At 34.6% G+C, this 21964-nt stretch overlaps 2 protein-coding genes across 6 annotated transcripts in view; one reads left to right on the top strand and one right to left on the bottom strand.

Annotated features, from left to right (window-relative positions):
* Window positions 1–766: 766 nt before the first annotated feature.
* SPATA4 (spermatogenesis associated 4) lies at window positions 767–11075 on the top strand. Its single transcript, XM_032224416.1, has 7 exons — window positions 767–840; window positions 2357–2523; window positions 3873–4002; window positions 4383–4501; window positions 6610–6830; window positions 8115–8231; window positions 10607–11075. The coding sequence occupies exons 2-7, from the start codon at window positions 2423–2425 to the stop codon at window positions 10783–10785; spliced, it is 867 nt and encodes a 288-aa protein (XP_032080307.1). The 5' UTR covers window positions 767–840; window positions 2357–2422; the 3' UTR covers window positions 10786–11075.
* A 1859-nt stretch (window positions 11076–12934) lies between these two features.
* The window catches only part of WDR17 (WD repeat domain 17), a 67620-nt gene continuing 58590 nt past the window's right edge, over window positions 12935–21964 (bottom strand). For 3 of the 5 annotated variants that reach the window (XM_032224283.1, XM_032224285.1, XM_032224284.1), the window contains exons 24-29: window positions 20697–20838; window positions 20476–20578; window positions 16782–16883; window positions 15693–15791; window positions 15360–15543; window positions 12935–13814 (exon numbers count right to left, since the gene is read on the bottom strand). In XM_032224283.1, coding sequence (XP_032080174.1) covers window positions 13695–13814; window positions 15360–15543; window positions 15693–15791; window positions 16782–16883; window positions 20476–20578; window positions 20697–20838 — 750 coding nt within the window. In that variant the 3' untranslated portion in view covers window positions 12935–13694. Of the gene's footprint in view, window positions 13815–15359; window positions 15544–15692; window positions 15792–16781; window positions 16884–20475; window positions 20579–20696; window positions 20839–21964 lie in introns of those variants that run through there. The other 2 variants (XM_032224286.1, XM_032224287.1) reach the window with 2 other exon arrangements.

Raw genomic sequence — 21964 nt, forward strand, 5'->3', positions numbered from 1 at the left:
TACAAGCATCAGAGCTGGAAATTTGTATGTTCAAGAGCAAATATTTTCCAAAGTCACGTGAATGGGCAAAACTTCGGAGGGCACTAAAATTCAGATAACTTTAGTCCTTTATCAATTTAAAATGTACAATGAAACTTTTTGTATCATATTACTTATCAAATTAGTTCCCCAACTTAAAACAAAAGCAAAGCGTCACAGAAACAATTCTGCTTTCAATTTCCCTGAAACTGATTTTAAAAATGAATCCCAGAGCCAATTTTGTCTTTCCTCTTCACGGGAAGTATTTCGGCATTTCGAGACAATGCAGAAACGGAGTTTGAACAGTCTGTACAACTATCACGTTGACTGGGAACAGGTTATTCCTACATACAGAAAAGGAGGGGAACCAGAGCATTGTCAGATCAAAAAAAATGAGACGGCCAGGCGACCACTGACTCGGAGTCGGAAAAGTCGCTTTTTAGATTTGGAAAATAAAAAGAAACACGCGACCCCAAGAAAAGATAACTGGAACACAAGTGACCGGGAAGTTTGACTGTGTTAAGCGGTAGGAGTGGGTGGGTTGGTTCGTTTAACTTTGCACTCCTGGTAAACGACTTCCTGATTTAGTACAACATGATATCGAAAACGAACCCACTGCTACGAAAAAGAGAGCAACGACTAAAAAAGTTTACGGTTCAAAACGGTACATACTTGCCCAGTCGTCATTCAAACGCATGCGTACCTGCCCTTCTGAATTTTTTTAGCGTTGGTGGGTGGGACTTCCGCTCCAGAGGTTGCTCTGGTGATGGTTGTTATGGCAATCCAAGACGCGGCAACCGAGGAGCCTGAGGCCCTTCTCAAGTAAGAGCTGGAATCGCGCGTGTAGATGGAAAGACCGAGATTGGAGACCGAGAATGGGGTAGTTCAGAACAGGACTCGAAAGGAAGAAGCGGCTGAATCGGGGTGCAAAGTTGAATTTTCTTACAGGGAGAGGGGAGAAAGCCAATTTCAAATAATCCAGCTCGAGTTCTGGGATGGACGTGATTTACTATCGCCTTTTCCCGGGTTGTTTTTTTTTTCCCTACTAAGGTCTCTAGCTTAATCTACAGCACTAGGATTTGCAAATGATAAGTAGATCTTGGTCTAGCAAGATTTAGGGGTTCAACAAAGGTCTGTTAAGCTTTGCTTGGTGGGCTTTTACAATTTGGAGAATGTTGCAAACTTTCAATGGATGTGATAAGTCTAGGAAATTCTTGGAGTGATTTTGAAAGGAATAATAACAATAAAGTACATAATAATAGATCAGGTAACTTACAGGTGAAAGGCACTTAACTCTTTAGTTGTTTAAAGAGCTGAAAATATCCAGTGATATTCTAATCATAAACTAGCATTTGATAAAGGAAGGGCTCACAGAATTGGCTAGCAACTCCTGCTACCGTAGCAGCTTTTTCTATTGTGATCTAATACATATTTGCAACTTGCTGAATTCATTGCTGCAGCTATTTTCACATGTTGGAGGGATCCACAATTCACTGTTCTCCAAATTAAATATAGTCATTGGTTTAATACAGAAGAGAGTAAAATGTCTCAGCTCTCAATTTTAGACAGAATGAACAAACCCATAATTTCTAAATAAAAATGTTTCTCATATTTATTCTTTCCCATTGCCACTCCTATCTCAAAACATTCTTTCTTCTATTATTTTTCTCTATTTTTCCCCTTTTATTGTACATAAATTAGCAAGGTTATTCCCAAGATTCTTTTTAACATTCAGGACATTTTCTATCATCACATTTTAATCTTTTATATTTTTGCTAAGCAATTGGGCGAATATTCAAACAAAGCCCTGTGCTGTAGCCACTCACCATTTTTATTTTGGAATGACTGAGCTCTATAGATGAATATCTATCAGAAGAAAAGAAGAAAAAAATGAAAACCACACACTAGTTTAATCTTGTCTTATTTTTACAGTATTTCAATTTTTTATGATTTTCTAAAAAAAAAATTTAACGGGGTAAAGAAGTCTAGTGGGTACCGAGGAAGTATTTCTAGTCACACCAGGAATGGCCGCCTGGTCCTCTCTAGAGTACTGTGATAATGATCAGCTATATTGCAATTGTAATTCTCAGAATCACTATAAGGAGTGGTAGTGCTAAGTAGAGAGATACTATTTTCTTTAAATATTTGCTGAGGAAGATATAATTTCATATGCAAGACAATGTCTAAATAAAAAAAACCTTGGGAATCAATGCTGCCCAATTTAAGGAGAGTTTATAGCTTATAAATGTTTTAAGTAATGTGACAAAATTGATAAGATAAAGTAGGTAGCTGTAATAGTGTCTTAATTCTTGTGGTGTTTTAATGACAAATGTGACAGGTGAACAAGTGGAAAAAATATTAAGAACTTAAGAAGTCCTCAGTTTGGAAGAATTATCTTGCCTTCATGTCATACTCCACATGTCCAGGGCGTACTGGATTGCCCCTGATAGTACTGCGATGGCTTCAGAGTCTTGACCTCACTTTTTCACCAAGGAACTTCCGTAGGTAAGACAAATAACTTCAGGAAGAGGATTGGCATTATTTTTCTTCCTCCTGAAGACTTGCCTTGCTCTTGATCAGATGGCCAAGAATCTGATGGTACTTGGCATACTGAGGAAATAGAAAATATATTTTAAATGCCAGGGTTTTTTTTTTAAAATCCAAAATGGCTAATAGGTTTGTTTGTTAGAAATAGCCAAAGAATCTCAACAAAATTCACATATGTCCCATAGTTGTGCTCTGACCCCAATATACTTTCTCTTTTTTACAAAGAAACACATAGATTTATCCTTGCATATAGTGTCCTTGTGTTCTTATTTGAATGAACCATAGTGACTTTTTAAGTTGTTTACTTGGAAATTTATTTCGCTAGTTATCGAATTTCTACAATTTGGCTATTTTAAAACGCAAGTTTTCTTTAAAATGTGTGACCTGAGACTTGTGGTGTTTGAAGGCAATTTGTACATTTATTGAAACCATTATGCAGTTATTGAAAAACTGACTCCAGAACTTTTTCCTTCAGATTAAACCCTGTACCTGTATTGAACTGATTCCTGATGAATGCAGGTCTTAACTCCAAAGACAAAGGGTGAACTTTTAGGAGACACAGAAAGGGCTTAGATACCGAGCCAGTTGGTCAGTTCCTATTATAAACATTGGATCAAAACTCAATTGATCTGGAAAAAATGGACCTTGCACTTGTAAGAAAATGATAGGAAGGAAAAAAATGGAAATTGGTTATATCTTATGATTATTATCATTTAATTCTTGCTTTCTGATCCTTTTTCAGGAAGGGAAATTTGAATTTGGTGTTGTATAACAAAATAAATTGTTTTATTTATCTGAGATATGAGGACTACAATGGGAAATGATTTTTATTAGTCCTTTTTCTAAAAGGAAGTATTTTGCTATTGTTCAGCCATGTTCGACTCTTTGTAACCTCCTGGACCAAAGCATACCAGGCCTCTTTACCCTCACTGTCTCACCAAGCCTGCCCAAACTCATGCCCACTGCATTAATGAAACTATCTACAATAACTATTCATTCTCTACCATCCCCTTCTTCTGTTGCCTTCAATCTTTCCCAAACATCAGTCTTTTCCAAAAACTCCTCTCTTCTCATTTGGTGGCTAAAGTATTTGAGTTTCAGCTTCAGTATCTGTCCTTCCAAAGAACAGTCAAGGTTGATTTCCTTTAGAAAAAGAAAGTATAAATAAGTATAAAAATTGAACAAGTCACCAAAAACAATCATCCTTTTTAAGTAAGAATCTACAGTTAGGGAATGACATAATTAAATTAAGACAAATCTTACAAAAATTAGTCTTTCATTCAATTCTTTAATTTTATTTCAAATAGGGATTTTTCAAATGGCTACCTTATTGCTGAAATATTCTCTCGGTACTTCCCAGAAGACATTCATATGCATTCCTTTGTAAATGGAACCTCCCTAAGTATCAAACTCAGTAACTGGGCAATGCTGGAAAAGGTAAATAATAAATGCAATTATCAATCTTCTATCATTTTTAATGTATTTAAAAGTTACAATAAAAGACAGGTTTCTTATTTCTTGTTTAGACTACTGGCAATTAATCAGTATACAGTCAGTAGTAATTGACAAATTACTACTATGCTATTGTTTTTCAAGTGGAATATAATAATGGTATTTATAGCGACTCCAGGGAAGTACTACATATTTATATTTTTAATAATGGTGTCTTTCCAGTTCTGTTACATAGATATTATGTCAGGCATTGTAATCTATACTGATGGCAATTGTTGCATTATGTAAAATAAATTGTTTATCCCTTTGTGATAAATAACTGAGGATAAGAAAATGAATTCATGTATTTTTATCCTTTGTTAAAGTTTTTTACAAAAAGAAACCTGAAGCCTGTACGAGAGCTAATAGATGGGACAATTCATTGTAAACCAGGAGCTGCAGAAATATTTGTACAAGATATTTATACAATGCTGACAAACAGTCGGTATGTTTCTTCAGTGCTATATTTGAAATTTGTATGTTAATACCTAAATGTTAGCATTAAATAACATAAAAGACAAGATAATCAACTACTATACTTTTTCCCAGGAAAAACTAAATTAGATGGGAAGGGGGAAAAAGCCAAATAAATGTCATCATTGATTTGTGAATCTATAGAATTTCAAGTTATTTTGAGTTTCAGTTTAAAAATATACAGGTGAAACTCAAAAAATTAGAATATCGTGCAAAAGTTCATTTATTTCAGTAATGCAACTTAAAAGGTGTAACTAATATATGAGATAGACTCATTACATGCAAAGCAAGATAGTTCAAGCCGTGATTTGTCATAATTGTGATGATTATGGCTTACAGCTCATGAAAACCTCAAATCCACAATCTCAGAAAATTAGAATATTGTGAAAAGGTGCAATATTCTAGGCTCAAAGTGTCCCACTCTAATCAGCTAATTAAGCCATAACACCTGCAAAGGGTTCCTGAGCCTTTAAATGGTCTCTCAGTCTGGTTCAGTAGGAATCACAATCATGGGAGACTGCTGACCTGACAGTTGTGCAGAAAACCATCATTGACACCCTCCATAAGGAGGGAGAGCCTCAAAAAGTAATTGCAAAAGAAGTTGGATGTTCCCAAAGCACATTAATAGAAAGTTATGTGGAAGGAAAAAGTGTGGAAGAAAAAGGTGCACAAGCACCAGGGATGACCGCAGCCTGGAGAGGATTGTCAGGAAAAGGCCATTCAAAAGTATGGGGGACTTTCACAAGGAGTGGACTGAGGCTGGAGTCAGTGCATCAAAAGCCACCACACACAGACGGATCCTGGACATGGGCTTCAAATGTCATATTCCTCTTGTCAAGTCGCTCCTGAACAACAATAGCAATAGCAATAGCAGTTAGACTTATATACCACTTCATAGGGCTTTCAGCCCTCTCTAAGTGGTTTACAGAGTCAGCATATTGCCCCCAACAACAATCCGGGTCCTCATTTTACCCACCTCGGAAGGATGGAAGGCTGAGTCAACCCTGAGCCGGTGAGATTTGAACAGCCGAATGGCAGAACTGCAGTCAGCTGAAGTAGCCTGCAGTGCTCCATTTAACCACTGCGCCACCTCAGCTCAAACGTCAGAGGCGTCTCACCTGGGCTAAAGAAAAACAGACCTGGTCTGTTGCTCAGTGGTCCAAAGTCCTCTTTTCTGAGGAGAGCAATTTTTGCTTCTCATTTGGAAACCAAGGACCCAGAGTATGGAGGAGGAATGGAGAGGCACACACTGCAAGATGGTTGAAGTCCAGGGTGAAGTTTCCACAGTCTGTGTTGATTTGGGGAGCCATATCATCTGCTGGTATTGGTCCACTATCTACCAGGAGATTTGGAGCATTTCATGCTTCCTTTGCAGATGAGCTTTATGGGGATGCTGACTTCATTTTCCAGCAGGACTTGACAGCTGCCCACACTGCCAAAAGCACCAAAACCTGGTCCAATGACCAGGTGGGATTGATGTGGGATTACTGTGCTTGATTGGTCAGTAAACTTGCCTGACCTGAACCCCATAGAGAATCTATGGTGCATTGCCAAGAGAAAGATGAGAGACATGAGACTGAACAATACAGAAGAGCTGAAGGCCGCTATTGAAGCATCCTGGTCTTCCATAACACCTCAGCAGTGTCACAGGTTGATAGCTTCCATGCCACACCGCATTGAGGCAGTAATTGCTGCAAAAGGGGCCCAAACCAAATACTGAGTACATATGCATGCTTATACTTTTCAGAGGTCCAATATTGTTCTATGTACAATCCTTGTTTTATTGCATGTAATATTCTAATTTATTGAGATTGTGGATTTGGGATTTTCATGAGCTGTAAGCCATAATCATCACAATTATGACAAATCACGGCTTGAACTATCTTGCTTTGCATGTAATGCGTCTATCTCATATATTAGTTTCACCTTTTAAGTTGCATTACTGAAATAAATGAACTTTTGCACGATATTCTAATTTTTTGAGTTTCACCTGTATATATAAGCACACAGACAACCCAGCATTGCCTTATTGCTTCATTAGCGAAAGAAACTGTAATATGTTTTCTTTTTCTCTTGTAGTATAAAACATATTCAAGATGAACAGATTGATTTTACTGATCGTATTTACCAGGACAATTTACCACTAGTTGCTAGATCAACTGCTTCAAGGGCTATTAAAAACAATATCGGTCTGTCAGAAATAATGGCAGAACCTGATATTTATAGAAATAAACAAAAAATAAATGCCATCCTTGATATACATAGGCAGCGAAGGTTAATAGAGAGAGAACAACATCCATGTAAGTATCTTTTTGAGAGCATCTTTTTGAATAACATAAGAATTTCCGTCAGCATAACTTAATAGGAATACATGTATTTTAAAAAAAACAATAAAGTTAGCTGCACTTTTCAAACTTACCTTAAAAGGACTTTCCATGGCTTGCCCTTTATCCCGAATCAATTTGATAAGAACTCAGAGAGTTATAGGGCTACCTGTTGCAGGAGATCCGGTTTGCTTTTCATCTATATACTACAAAAACTCTTGTGTCTGTTTGAAACTTAGTAAGCTTCAATTCTTTGAAACTCTACATAAAGCAAAATATTTTCAAGAAATACTTCAAATAGGCCAACTTACAGAACACTGGGACCCATTAGTCTTGAGAGAATAAAATTTGGGGATATTTTTTGCTGGTTCCCCTTTGACACTGTACGGCTGCACTTGGCTGTGGTCACATGATTTTGATGATTTCCTGATAGCTTTCCACAAGTCAGTGAGAACTGAGAAGGAACTGATACGATTGTTGATACTCCTTACCATCTTCCAATCTTGCAGGGAAAAAGCCAATAGAGAAATGATGCATACACCACCAGTCTCTTTGAACCTGCAGCACACTGGCCACTCATGCATTCCCTTACTCCAACCTTACCTGGCAGCAGCTACTTACCAGCCTCTTGGCAAGGGGAGGGAGGGAGGAACATGAAGGAAGATTTCCAATGCTCCCTGTCAGCTACCCACAAAGAAAATCAGTGGGGAAGTTGGAAGTCACTCCTGCTCTTATTTTTGGGGACCATCTGTTGATCATTCTTTTTCAGTTTAGGTAATGACATATTTCTGAAACCATGACACAACAGGGTACAGGTTTTCTAGTTTGTTAGTTTTGTTTTGAGAAGGCCCACATTTGAAATGGAAAATATTTAATATTGATCAGCTGACTATTTATTTGCATTGTTAGATTGCTTTCTATCATCTCATTTTATTAATTTTGTTTTCTATTTTAAACTTCGTGCATTAAAAAGAGCAGATCTTAACTAAAAATATTATCACCGTGTATATACTTTAGACTTGCTTTATTTTTAAATTTTAATAGATTTATGAGTTCTTAGAATATCAATGTCTGCAAAATCTCCAGCTATATCTTTTTCAATTGTCTCATTAATGAAATATTTTCTTTAATAATCATAATTAGAATTTAATAATTTATGAGGGAGATGGGTAGTTTAGAAATATAATTTTTATACAGTGTAGCTGGAATATGTAATAACATACTTGTTGCTTAAGATAAATGATTCTGTTTATTTTGTAGCACGGTTTGGTATTAAACCAACACCGAGACAACTTGCCATTGATCACTCTTCTATTTTGGTTCGTTCGTTTGGTACAACTAGACTTCCAAAGGAAAAATCTATTCCTGCGCTAAATAGTAAGCATTCTATTTCCGATCTGAAACTCAAAGGTTACAGTTCTATTCAAATGGATTAGATAAACTTAAGAAATACTTTTAAAGGAATAAGTTCTATTGAAATAGTTATTACTGAATATACATGGTTTGATTCAAGCTTATGTCTTTTTTCCTTTTAGACGTTTAACCGAATTGTAACTTCTGTTAACAGTGTAACAAAACTTTGAGCAGAATATACTTCATTTTTTGTTTTTGTATAATTCATCTCCACATTTCTTAATTCTGTCTTTCTTTCTCTATACTAATCTGTGATTTATCCGTCTTTTTTCATTCTATACTTATATCCTTTTTTCCTTTCTAGAATGTTTATTTTCCTACCATGTCATACTTCTTCTTTCATATTTTTATTTAATTTACAATTAGTTGCTTTTCATCTTTTTTCCCCCCCGACAGCCATTTAGGAAATGTCTACACATTTATTTTCCCCATTTTGTTTCTTTTGAGCTTTTTTCTTGGAGCAATATTGAAAGCTGATGAAGAGTGAGTTCCACTATTGCCTCTAGGTTACTCATCCTCTGTCAGCATCAAAGTAGGGAGTGTTGGTTCCATAATGATTCCTGAAGTGAGTTTGCATAACTGATCATCTGCCCACACACCTATTTATGCATACCCTAAAGGTGGAGCAGAAAAGATTGTTCTCATTAAAGTATCTTAAGGCTGCCTCTGACTTATTGGAAAGCAGATACAGGTCTCAAATTACCCATAATAATGAGCCTCTTAGTAATCAGCCTTCTTTATTCTCTCAATATCTCATCTACCAAGCCATTCAGTGAAAGAACAATAATCAGCTGGAAATGTGATAAGCCCTTTTTGCTTGGTCACTTTCCCACTTTCCCTATAAAGCAAAGTTGTCCTTGTTGCTTATAACAGGATACAAACATATATATAATGACTATGAAGGTAGAAGAGGCAAAAGTAGTTTTGAGACAATGGCTTTTACCACAAAAAAGCGTCTGCAACCTCTTTGAGTTCATCTCTTGCTTCTCTAGCAGAAGAAAAATATAGCTGCACCTTCCATAACTGCCACTATCGTTTGTATTATTAGGGAGAAAAGGAAAGGGAGGTTAATAGTTGTATAGTATAGAGCCGAGGTGGCGCAGTGGTTAGAGTGCAGTACTGCAGCCACTTCAGCTGACTGCTAAACTGCAGTTCGGCGGTTCAAATCTCACCGGCTCAAGGTTGACTCAGCCTTCCATCTTTCCAAAGTGGGTAAAATGAGGACCCAGACTGTGGGGGCAATATGCTGACTCTGTAAACCGCTTAGAGAGGGCTGAAAGCCCTATGAAGCGATATATAAGTCTAACTGCTATTGCTATTGAGTGAAATGTCAGAATTGTCTTCTGAATATCATTTCAGGCAACCTCACAGGTTGAACCTATTTGTTTCATGTCAGGAGATATAAGCAGGAGACAAAGCAATTACTACTTTCTCTTGCATGTTGCCCCTTGTACATTCTTATGAAACATAAAAAGGGTTACTTTCTCTAGTTGTGTCAAACCCCTTGAAGGATAATTTCAGGCAGGTAAGAGGAAGAAGAAATTGCTTTTTCAGTGTGAGCTCTCTGTGTGGATATAAATTAGCAGACAGATCTTGAATTCACTTCAACTAGCCAACTGCTTCATGCCAGTTTCCAAAAAGAAGCTTATCTTATTCTTGCCTATAAATTTATTTATTCTTGGACACCAGCAATTGATAGTAAATGACACTATTTGGAGGTTGGAGAAGAGATTCCCAGGAATTTATGAGTAAATATTCATTCCCTTTCATCCTTTACTGAAAATCAAGGGAAATAGAATTTCTATTTGTTTCTTGTTCTCTAATCTTCTCCTAATTAATGCTTAATATCTATTTATCATTATGTATAGTAAAGTAGGTTGCACTGCTCACTTCTTAGATCAAATTGTTTACCCAGTCTTACCAGCAATTGGATTGTTAGGACTGATTAGTAATCAGAAATAAACTTGGTTGAAATGGAAACTTAGTTTTCTGACAGTTTTTTAAATTAATATTTTACTGCATTTTATATTCTCTCCTGCTAATGTTCTTAGAGTGAACTGCACTTGAATGTATTTATTGAAATTATGTCCTACATTTTCATTTTTTTAACAATATTTAGCATATTTCAATGAGCCATTTTTGAGTTTAAATGGATCGTGTTAATAATTAGAAACTGATATATTGCTGAAAATGTGTGCCCAAGTATTTAATTTTCTCAAATATTCACAGGTAGAGGAATCTTAATAATTCACATTTTTAAAAAATGTTTTAGAAGCTAAAACAGTTTTTTATGTTATTAATGAAATTGTGTGGTTCAAATCCCCCTCCCACTTTCTTAGATGTACCATCCACAAAAATCAGAGGTAAAACAGATGTTCATTTCAAAACTATTCAAGTGAAACAACCCGAGAAATTCGCATTTGATGTGAACATGAATACTGAAGTTTCAAGTACACATTTTAAAGAACTACAGAAAAGAAATTTAGAAATACAAAAGAAGATTTATAATCAAATATGAGTCCTATTTTGAGGAACATGAACCTTACAGATAAGCCAGCAAAAATTAATATTGACATAAAAGACATATTGCTAACATGTTATTTACACAGGTATAAGAAAATACAACAAATCCAAATAATTTTATCAATTACTGGAAGTTTACCTCGTCATGCTATAATGTAAATTTTTATTATACAGTAATGCAGAACCTAGAACTCTTAGTCAATATAATTTTAATAAAATGAATCAGCTCCAGTCTCATTGTCAAGTGTTTTCTTAATCGTTTAGAAACAATGTAAAATGTTCAATATAGCTAAACATATACTCTAGAGCAGTGGTCTCCAACCTTGGGAACTTTAAGACCTGTGGACTTCAACTCCCAGAGTTCCTCAGCCAGCTTTGCTGGCTGAGGAACTCTGGGAGTTGAAGTCCACATGTCTTAAAGTTGCCAAGGTTGGAGACCACTGCTCTAGAGTACACTTATAAATTGATGGAAATCAATTGGTCATTGTAAAAAATTATCATCAACCAAGGAAGCTTCTTAGAATTAATCTTTCAGAACTTTAGAACCAGTCAAATTATTTTTTGTATGTTACATTAGTGTACAACATTAATTCACCAATGGAATGTTAGATTGAATGGGCTAGAGCAGTGATGGCTAACCTTTTCCCCATCACGTGCCAAAAGCGTGGTGAGCGAGGGGTGGTGGTGTCGTACGTGTGCCCACAGGCATAATTCTATGTGCACAACCCACTCCCGTGCGCATGCAGATGTGACTCCCGCCCTCCCCCCGCTTTTGGCACCTGATGGACACGTTTTCCGCCCTCCCCAGGTGCCAGAGGCTTTCTAGGAGCCTGGGGTGGCCGAAAATGGCCTCCCCCACCCCCCGTAGGGTGAAAAACGGCCTTAGAAGCAACCTGGAAGTTCAGGAACAGACTTCCAGTTTGCCCGTAGGGCTGTTTTTCTAACTTAAATTCCTAACCGAAGACTTACTACATTATCATGGAAATCTTATGATTTACTTCATATAATACAAATAATAGTTTCATATAATGCCTCCAAATGAAAAGACTGAAATGAGAAGACTTATTAAACAATTAGCGGCTATCAGATTTACACATGCATTAACAAGAAACCTGTGTTTCTTGTTAATGCATGTGTATATTTGTGGAGAAACTGTCCATTTCATAATTTAATAGACAATTGACTGTGTGGTGTCAGTTAAAATTGTTAATCAGGAAACCGAATGTTCAAATTTTCTGCCACTATTCAGTTTCTAAATGCTCTGAAACATTTTTAATGTCTTGGGAAGTAAGAAAAAAAGAGGATGAAAATTAGTCCCAAAGACAGGACTAGAACTCACATCTCCTAGTTTCTAGGCCAGCACCTTTAACCACAACACTAAACTAGCTGTCTGTATATAGAACAAAATATCATACTTTACAAAATGTTGAAGATCTAAGTTTAAAAGAAGTAAAATTTATTCTTTTAATATGTTTTAAAGGTCCCCTTATCTTAACTAAAACTAGAAATTCAATTAAACTGTTTTGTACAGATTAGTCTTAAATTCCTACAAAGAAAATTCTAGAAACAAAAGGATAAAAAAAATCAATTGTAGACAGCAAGAAACAGGGCTTGTTGACTGAAAAGTTTAATGAACTGAACACATAACAAAGCAAAATAACCATTGCATATTATTACCGTAATACATTTTTCTAGGGAATGCTGATGAAAAGCCTTGCTAAGTAAAATCTAGAACTAAAGAAAGTTTAACTAAAGCTAGTCATTGCTGATTCTTGAACCACTCTTTTTGGTATCTGTGCTGAACAAACATGAACCTTTGACTTTTGCACATTTTTCAATGTGTAAAAGTCAATGGTTCATGTATGTTCAACATAGAAGCTGAAAAGAAACACATCCAATGTGCAATAAAGCACATTTATCTACTTGCTGTTAGGTATCTTTCAGTATTTAATTTCAGGAAGGAGCTTCACACACATCCACTATGGAAAAGCAACTTATTTTAGCAGAGATCGTGTTTCACTTTCACAGACAGAATGCTTTGGTAAAGTGTACTCTTCCTCCCAATATCCTGACCATATAGGTCCTGTAGAAGTTGTAACCTAAAGAAGAGATAGTGATAATAAACTGAAACTTAATTACATATGTTCAGAAAAAAACTTTTATTTAAAACAAACCTAATTTATTTAGATGCTGAAACTTTAAATGTCATATATTTACAAACACTAAAATGAAAATAGTTAATTCCTTGTAAATTTACATAGTTTATTTTGATACAATGAATAGTTTACTTAAAAGAGATCTATTGGAAAATAAATTTTAGAAATATGCTTAATCTTTTAAAATAAATAATGTTAAATGCAAATCCAGATATTCAAAATATATTTTAAAAACGTTCTTATGCTCAGTATAAGCTAAGTATCCCAAAATACCTGCTTCCCAATTTACTATACAACTATTAAATTTACACACATTAATAATTTATTATAAATATGAAAACACAATCCATCATGCATCACAGCTGTAAAATGTCTACTTGTTTCAATGGATCTTTTTTCCAAAACAGTACTCGTTAGGCTATGCCCTTAATTTCCACTAGGAGGAGACAAATACACTTCATTTAAAATAGGATGCATGTGTCATCTAAGGAATAATTCAAAGCATAAATTGCTATTGTATGACCCAGCAATGTGCTTCACAAGAGTGTTCACAGATACCTAATTTCAATCTTCTTCTAAAAGCCCGTGGCTGCCAATGATATATGAAATTCTCTTTGGGTTATCTATTTTAATATAAAAAATTAAAGTTATAATTCACAAGGTTTATAAAACTGTTCAAGTATCAACCTCAAATCTTTCCACAAATAAAATAAAAGCAACTATCATTATTGATAGAAAGATTTCTTTATCAGAATGGATTGAGTCGTATTCCTGTCCCCAGTGGAGAGAAAGGATTCACTTTTGCCCACATCAATGCATCATTTAATGAAATTGTTGACTTTCCATCTTCAAGGAAAAATACAGGACCCTATAAAATAAGACATACAAAAATTATACTTTTTGTATTAAAATACATTAAAAATAAGTATATATTCATTTACAACTTTAAAAATAAAATATTTTACAAGTTTAGGAGAAATAATTAGTAAAGCAAAAAAGTTTAGATATTAAATAATTTCTTGTTTATGCCTAGAAACATGATCTTTTATGCTAACACATATAGCTTCCTTCTGTATTTATGCCTCAGAGTCTTGCTACTATGAGCAGATTTTGAGTGAACAAGTGAAGAAGGGAAGGAAGGAAAGGTGAGCAGATTTCATTTCATGAAGCTTTGTTTAGAGAATTAAAATTCTGTGTTTTAATTGAAATCTAACACATGCATCATAATACATTGTAATGAAACAAGGGGACAAGATATTTGTTTCCTGAAATCAAGTAAGAGATTTCTACTGCAACTTATTCTTCTAACAATCACCCTCAAATATAGAGGATTCCCTTCTAGGATAATTCTTCATCTTTTTCAAGAAAATCTTATATAAGAATTATCTGTAATGTTTGAAGCAGGTAGGCAATTGACAGGATTCATATAGATTTAAGGGGAAATATTGCAATGGCAATGACAGAGAAGATGCATTTCTTAGGTCACACATTTTTTAACAATTGGAACTTGAAGAATGCTGAACTTCAGAATTTATCAGAGAAGGAGGTACAATTGGCGACAAGAAGTCCTACAAAAACCAGGTAAAGCTTAATAGATGCCAACAAACACTTTGAATTCCGATCAAAACTCACAGATAACCACTACAATTAATATATCAGAGATGTTACATGGGCATTAGGTACACATCTCATTGCTCATCCCATCATATTTTTGATCAACTATATCTTCTGAGTGGCCTCCAAGGCAGCTGTATTCAGAATACATTGCAGTGGACCATCTACAAGGTGTGAGTGACTGAGTAAAGCCTCCTAGGAAAAGGTAGAAATGCAAATAAGGGGTTTCCACAACTGCCACCTGCTCAAAAAAAAAAAAAATCCAAACTGCATATCAGATCTGTCTGAGGAAATATAACTCTGCCAAGAACAAAAGCTGCTAAATTCCTGAAATCAAATGATTCATCCATGCACAGCCCGGATGAACAGTTATGCTTCAGCCTGTTTATCCTCATCTAGACCCAACTGCCTCCAGGCACTAAAATAATGCTATCTAGGATACTATCCTTGCAGGAGATTCAAAATCTTCTATTGAAAGAATATAGCAATAGCACTTAGACTTATATACCGCTTGACAGTGCTTTACAGCCCTCTCTAAATGATTTACAAAGTCAGTATATTGCTCCCAACAATCTGGGTCCTCATTTTACTGACCTGAGAAAGATAGAAGGCTGAATGCCAAATTGCTGGCAGCTGGCAGTCAGCAGAAGTAGCCTGCAGTACTGCATTCTAACCACTGCCAAATAGGGAGATGGGGAAGCACCAGAGTGTAAGTGACTTTCCATTTGTGTTATGGTTGGACATAACCAGAAATACTAATACTTGTAAGTTCTTACAGAATGTACTCCAGTTCTAATACCTGTATTCTTAATCCTGTCAAACAAGAGATATGAATATCTGAATGACCAGGAAGGTTAGATCCAGAAACGTAATTTGTTCCAATGGTTACTTGAAGAGGCTCTTCTTTAATTCGTGAAAGCATTGTTGCATAAATCTGTTGTTGCAATTCAGATGATGGTATCTGTAGTAATTCATCAGAAGACCTATAAAATGTAGGCATGCTAGTATTTGTAAGAATAATCATAAAATTTCACAATTGAAAAATAATATTTTAAAAATGCCATGCAATTTTTCCACATAAAGCAAAATGTCATAAATTCACACCATGTTAAATAAAGTACCATACACCTACTTGTTTAATGATTGGCTACAAGCTCTCCAAGCATCTAGTTCCTCAGAGAGTTGCTCGATTTTCAGAGGTACACATACGTCTCTTCTTTTTAAAAGCTGACTGGAAAAAAATATAGAGTAACACAAGTTAGTTCTATATAGATTACACTCCATTCCATATGGATCAGTATACATTTAATATGGATGGTGATCCATGATAGCAACATATAGTCTATATGGATCAATACCTGTCATAGTCCAAAAAAAGTTTAAATGTAAAATGTTTAGAACCTAAACTATGACAATTTTTTCCAACTTTCCCCAATCTAGTGATTTCAAGCTGAGATAAAGAAATTCAAATACAACATACTGGAAAGTAGAATTGAAGAAGGTTTGTCTATACTCTTGTTTCAATTTCTATCTAATATAAAAGTGAGGGGTTTGATAATAATTCAAACAAGGTGTCAAGCTTCAAAAGGTCCTTTTTTCTGTTGCAACTATTATTGCTTCTTAACTTGCCAATGAACTATGGGGGGGGGGGGAGGGAAGGGGGAGCTAGAACTTAGATTCTAAACGTCAAGATGCCAGCCATGAGAACCAAGCATGTTTTGGCAGGTGTTTATCAGAGCCAAAAGACTTTCTCACAATACCAGGAGACTCCATTGAACAATGTGACCTGATCTAATTGTGGGGAGAAGAACCTGAATTTTGACTGTGTAGGTTTATGAGGGAAATGGTCAGATCTGGTTTTGTCCTTTTTGGTACTAAAGTGATGTAGTCAATAAAGTTTTGTATTAAGAAATTGGATCGTCTCAGTTGTGCTTGCTTTGGTTGGATTCATCAGTCGGAACGTTGCTACAAGGTTTAAAACAACTGTGAACAACTATTGAACAAATGTCATTCTTTTACTCAAACTGTATTTTTCATTAGGAAAACTAGATACATTTCAAAGGGAAGGTACATTGATCAAATACTAATGACAGTCACAAACTGTCCACACAGATGTGAAAAATTAGAACATTTAGAATGACAGATTTTAGAAATAAAAAAAGAAATGGAGCTCTCATAATTCCTAGGAGGACTTTTAATTAAGTTATTACAGAAGAATTACCTTGTATACTCATAAAGAGCTGGTACAATGCTGTTATATTGTCTTCGAATAGCCAGTAAAGCCCCAATGTAGCCACATAATATTAACAATTCATTTCTAAATCTGGAAAAAATATTTTCATTACTTTTCCTAATTACTATTGCATGCATGTATATGTCTTATTCACATTAGAAATTTAAGGGATGTACAGAACATTAAAAAAGATATTTTAAAAGCAGACAAATGAACAAAATCAAATATGCCATAAAAATGAAGTTACTACTGGTATAAATAAAGTTAAGCACATAGAAACAAATCTAGTTAGGTTATTAGAATATATTTTCTTCAAATGAAAACGAACAACCCCAAACTAACCTATTTTTATGCTATCTTAAAGACATCTTTTTAAATGAGCTTTGACATTTCCATGTATTTGACTTCTGGAATGATACCACTTTCCTAATTTCTTGGAATGCTTTTAGTAATCTCTCATACCTGGTACAAACATAATTTATCAAAGACAGATCTCAAGGTTTGAGGACATAATTCAACATTATATTAACATCTTTATTAGTTTGGAATTCCCCATACACTTCTGTACTTTGAAATGCATACACTTCTGTACTTTGAAATGCTGACAAGATACTCACTGTAAATTCAAGATCATATGGATCTTGAAGCCATTGTTGTGGACTAGGGATCCAAATTGAATTTGAAGGTGAAAACAATCCTTAATGTAGTTATTATATAGAATTGATTTAAAACTGCTAACCCTGACTTCCTCCCATACCTTTGAAGAAAACATTTACCATCTTTTCTCTTTAGCAAAGAGTTACGCATATATTCATGAGGCTCAATATTAAAATCCAATCTACACTATAATAAATCCCAAAGATTTCTTACAGCACGTTCTCCAGGAAATAAAACACCTACATGTTGATCCAAGAAATTGCCAAGAAGGTAATAGGATCCTTAGAGAAGTATATTATAATAATTTTTCGTTCTACTTTTGGTTGATAAAATATAAGACCAATGACTTTTTTTTGCAAGTTCAGTAAATTAAACCACTGTTATTATTCCAAATATTTGAATAATGGCCTTTGGAAATGTGCAACTTACTGTTTTGGTGATTTTTTTAATATAGAGTTTACAGTATTTTAAAACAGAGTAGTGTTTTTAGTTTTTTAAAACTTTGCTATTTGATAACAATTTATATATCTTTTGTAAACAGTGATTTCTATAAGAGATTGGCATGTTTTGTATTACTACCTGGATTTTTTTTCCTTTTCTATTTCTTGGTACTGCTTAGTGGTTTTGTTTTGTTGTAATTTATTGTCTTAGTATTGCTTTGTTCCTTTCACTGTTTCTTTTCTGCATCTTAATACAGTTCATTTACTGTTCCTTGTGTGCCCAATCACATTTAGCCAATAAAGAATTCTATTCTGTTCTGTTCTATTGTTCTGTTCTGTTCTGTTCTATTTGTTAGGAATCTAGCTATAAAAACAATAGTTGGAAGGCAAAAAAAGAATATAAGAAAAAGAAACTACAGTATTCTGTGTTATTGAGATTAACATGGATTAAAAGGTACCATATTTTTCGAACTATAAGATGCACCAGAGTATAAGATGCACCATGATTTTGAAGAGGTAATTTTTTTTTTAAAAAAAATGCATTCTGCAGGCCTCCCAAATCCTGCACGCTTCGTTTTTACAAAAAAAAAAGGGGGGGGGAAAGAGCTTGGGAGGCTTGTATAGTGCTCCTAGGGGCTGGGGGGGGGGGAATGAGCAAAAAATGGCCCATTTTTTGATCGCTTTTGCCCTCCTCAGCCCCCAGGAGTACTTTGCAAGCCTCCCAAACCCTCTGCATGTCCATTTTTGCAAAGGGGCGGGGCTTCAGTAGGCCAAAAATACTGTATTCACTGTATAAGACACACCCAGATGTTCACCCTCTTTAGAATGAAGAAAGGTGCACTTTATACTCTGAAAAATACAGTAATTCTAATTCTTTTAAAAAATCTGGTTACATTATTTTTTCATTTTTAGGTATCAGTTTCCATAGAAATCACAGGAATATGTTTATAAATGCCAGAGATGTCAAGAACACTCAAAGTAGAATAATTGAAAAGCTTGAAAACATACACAACTGCACATATATGTTTAATAAGGTTATTCTTTCTCTTTATTACACAGTGTCATAAAATTATTCTGGTCATTTCATTCTTTTGAAACTGATATTAACCACGGTACAGTTTATCAAAGGATATGACAATAACATATGTCAGTAGATATTTACAATCATGGTATTTTATGGATTATTCAGATACTGTACGAACAACAATTTTTGTTGTTTTTGCTTTTAATGAAATGCTAACTTTTAAGCAAATGTCAATGCTGCATTATCCTGCTGATAGTGAGAGAAATTACAGATGTCTTTCCACATATATTTTATTTTGCTCGTATAGGTTTTTTTTAAAAAAGCCTTCAACATTATATTTGTTTTATCTCAACATTAATTCTAGGTGTCTTCAGAGTACTTTGAAATTTTGTGTTGTGACAATTGGAGTATTTTCTACCATCATTATATACTAAAAAAACAATCGTGTAATTAGAGTGCTGATTATTTATGTTAGATCTATTTTCTTGGTTAATCTGAGGTGCTAACAAGTTATTTAATTTGAATAAAATCTATTTTGGTTTTTTTTAAGGCAGTTGCTTGCCTAATAATTTAAAAAAAATATTGGTTTAAATGAGTGTTAAGTGAGTGTTTCTCAATCTTAACAATTTTAAGATGTGTGGACTTTAACTCCTAGAACTCCCCCGCCAATTGCCCACGATGACTGGGAATTATGGGAATTGAAGTCATTACATCTTAAAGTTGCTAAGCTTGAAAAATACTAGTTCAGGTATTTTATCAGGTAAAGGAGAGATTCAGTTTGCTTTCCTTAGAACCATGTGTCCAAGTTATATGCCTTGTAGAAAGCATGGTTGGTGCCTGTATCTGCTGGTAGTAATGGGACTGTAATTTTAAATATTTGGAGGGCATAGAGTTTAAGATAATTGTACTATTTTACTACCTTACAACACACCTTATAAAGCTTGTCAAAAAAAAAGATTTCCTTTCAAAATGTTCTAAAAGCAGCAAAATGAATATATAATAAACTTCAAAAAATGCAAAAAATTGTTTTATTTGTTCTAACTGAATTTTACTTTGATTTTGATTAGAAGTATCTAAAGTTTTTCTTCTCCATCTGGAAATGTAAAACAGCCATTCTTGTTTATAGTTTAACAATGCTAAAATAAAGTATGCATAAAAATGTATTACACCTGTTTATAACACAAGGCATATCTGGAAAAGGAAACCTCCAAAGAATTATTCATATTGTATTTTGCAAATACAAAACAAATTCACCTGCTTTTTAAGAAAGTTACTTTAAAGACTAACCAATTTTCCTGCTACATTAGCTTTCACAGATTCTGTCTACTTTGTCAGATTAATGAAATACTTTCTTGTGTGAGACACTTAATGCAGAGGAGGAAAGGGAAGAAAAGGAGTGATAAGAAGAGATACCACTCCAGGCCTCGGAGACTAATAAAAATGGTTATCTAAAGATCACAAATGATGTAGAATGTTTGTATATTTGTAAATCCCATGAAGCAAAATCAATGGATAAATTTGAAAATACTCATTTTCACAATTTTATTATTAAAATACTTACTCACTACTTTTATGCAGCAACAATTTTTCTGTGCGTATATAGCTGAGAAGATCCAAAAAAGGATAGACTGCATCAAGTGTCCAATCTGAACTACTAATTTGTTCTGTTAAATAGCAGTATAAAAGGGGGGAAATGCTTAAAAAGTTGAACAGAGGAACAAATAAGCAAAACACATTAGTATTTTTTTCTAAAAATGGTTCAGAATTATTTTAAAGGCTTACCTTTGACATATTGAATCCCTATAGGAAGTGCCTTTTCTGGTTCTGCAGTTAACAGATAATACTTTATTGACTCAAATATATTTCCATCTGTCTGAGCTTTCTCTGCTAATTGCATACATTCTTCTACATCTGGTAATCTGCACTGAAAATGATAGTGAATAGAAACAAACAAAATTAATGCAATTATCAGCAGAGAAGGGTGTAGAATTGTTCATGTTCACAAAGTGAGTCTGATACAATTGAAACAAAGTGCAATTCTTTCTTGCAACTCCATTTTCCTTCTCTAACATCTAGCACAGAGGCCCAAGAGCATGTGGGCCAACCATGCAGAAGAGCAGTGTGTGGCTGCATTGCTCATATCTTCAGCCACTATTGTACCTCTGTACAATTTGCACGCTAACAAAAATTTAATAGGGCTTTGGGAACATAACATTCAGAACTGTGTAGCGGTCCATATACAAAGAGGTGTTTTTGTATGTGTGTGCGTGCATGTGTGTGTGTATTTGAGAGAGGAAGAGGGAAAGAAAACGTGTTTCCGCACCTGCTAGTGCCACCTTAAATCAAACATTTTCCCAGGTTCATTTTTCAAGCTCAGGAGAGGGTGTATTTCCAACAAATTTCGTTGTATTTAAGTACAATGACAATAAAGATTATACTTATTGTAGCCTCTTTAAGGAGTTACTGATGAATATAGTGCGTATGCACCCTTAATTACCTTTTATCCTTGTAATTCAGGGCAGTGTAATAATCTTAATGTCCTTATTTTCTATAATACCATCTTGCACTGCATCTATGCTTATGCATTTGTTTTAGAAGAGAAATTAGACAACATTGTTAATATGTGCAGCCACTCTTTTTCAAGTGATGATTGTTCCTGAGCTTAATTGGACTAAATGTATTAAGTGCACACTATACAGTATATTATACTATGTATCCAGAAAAGTAATCTGTTTAATGTCAGATGTAAACTTGCATATCTACTTTTCACACTACTATAATTACCTTTAACTCTAATGGTCACAGTTCAATAGCATAAATATGCACAGGCATTTTCCACTGCCTTATGCTACAAAAATATTGACCAATTCAGTGGGCAATAAGTATTTGTCCTGAATATATTGATATTTCTGAAGAATTAATCTCTAAAGTAAAATATCATTTGCAAATACTGCATATGTACAAATAGTCTGAAATATTTTTCCCTACTGCTTCTGTAATTCAAATGGAAGTATTCATTTTCCATGCATTCTTAATTTAACTCCCCAGCA

The sequence above is a fragment of the Thamnophis elegans genome, chromosome 9, assembly GCF_009769535.1.
Source record: "Thamnophis elegans isolate rThaEle1 chromosome 9, rThaEle1.pri, whole genome shotgun sequence".
In the NCBI taxonomy this organism is placed as follows: domain Eukaryota; kingdom Metazoa; phylum Chordata; class Lepidosauria; order Squamata; family Colubridae; genus Thamnophis; species Thamnophis elegans.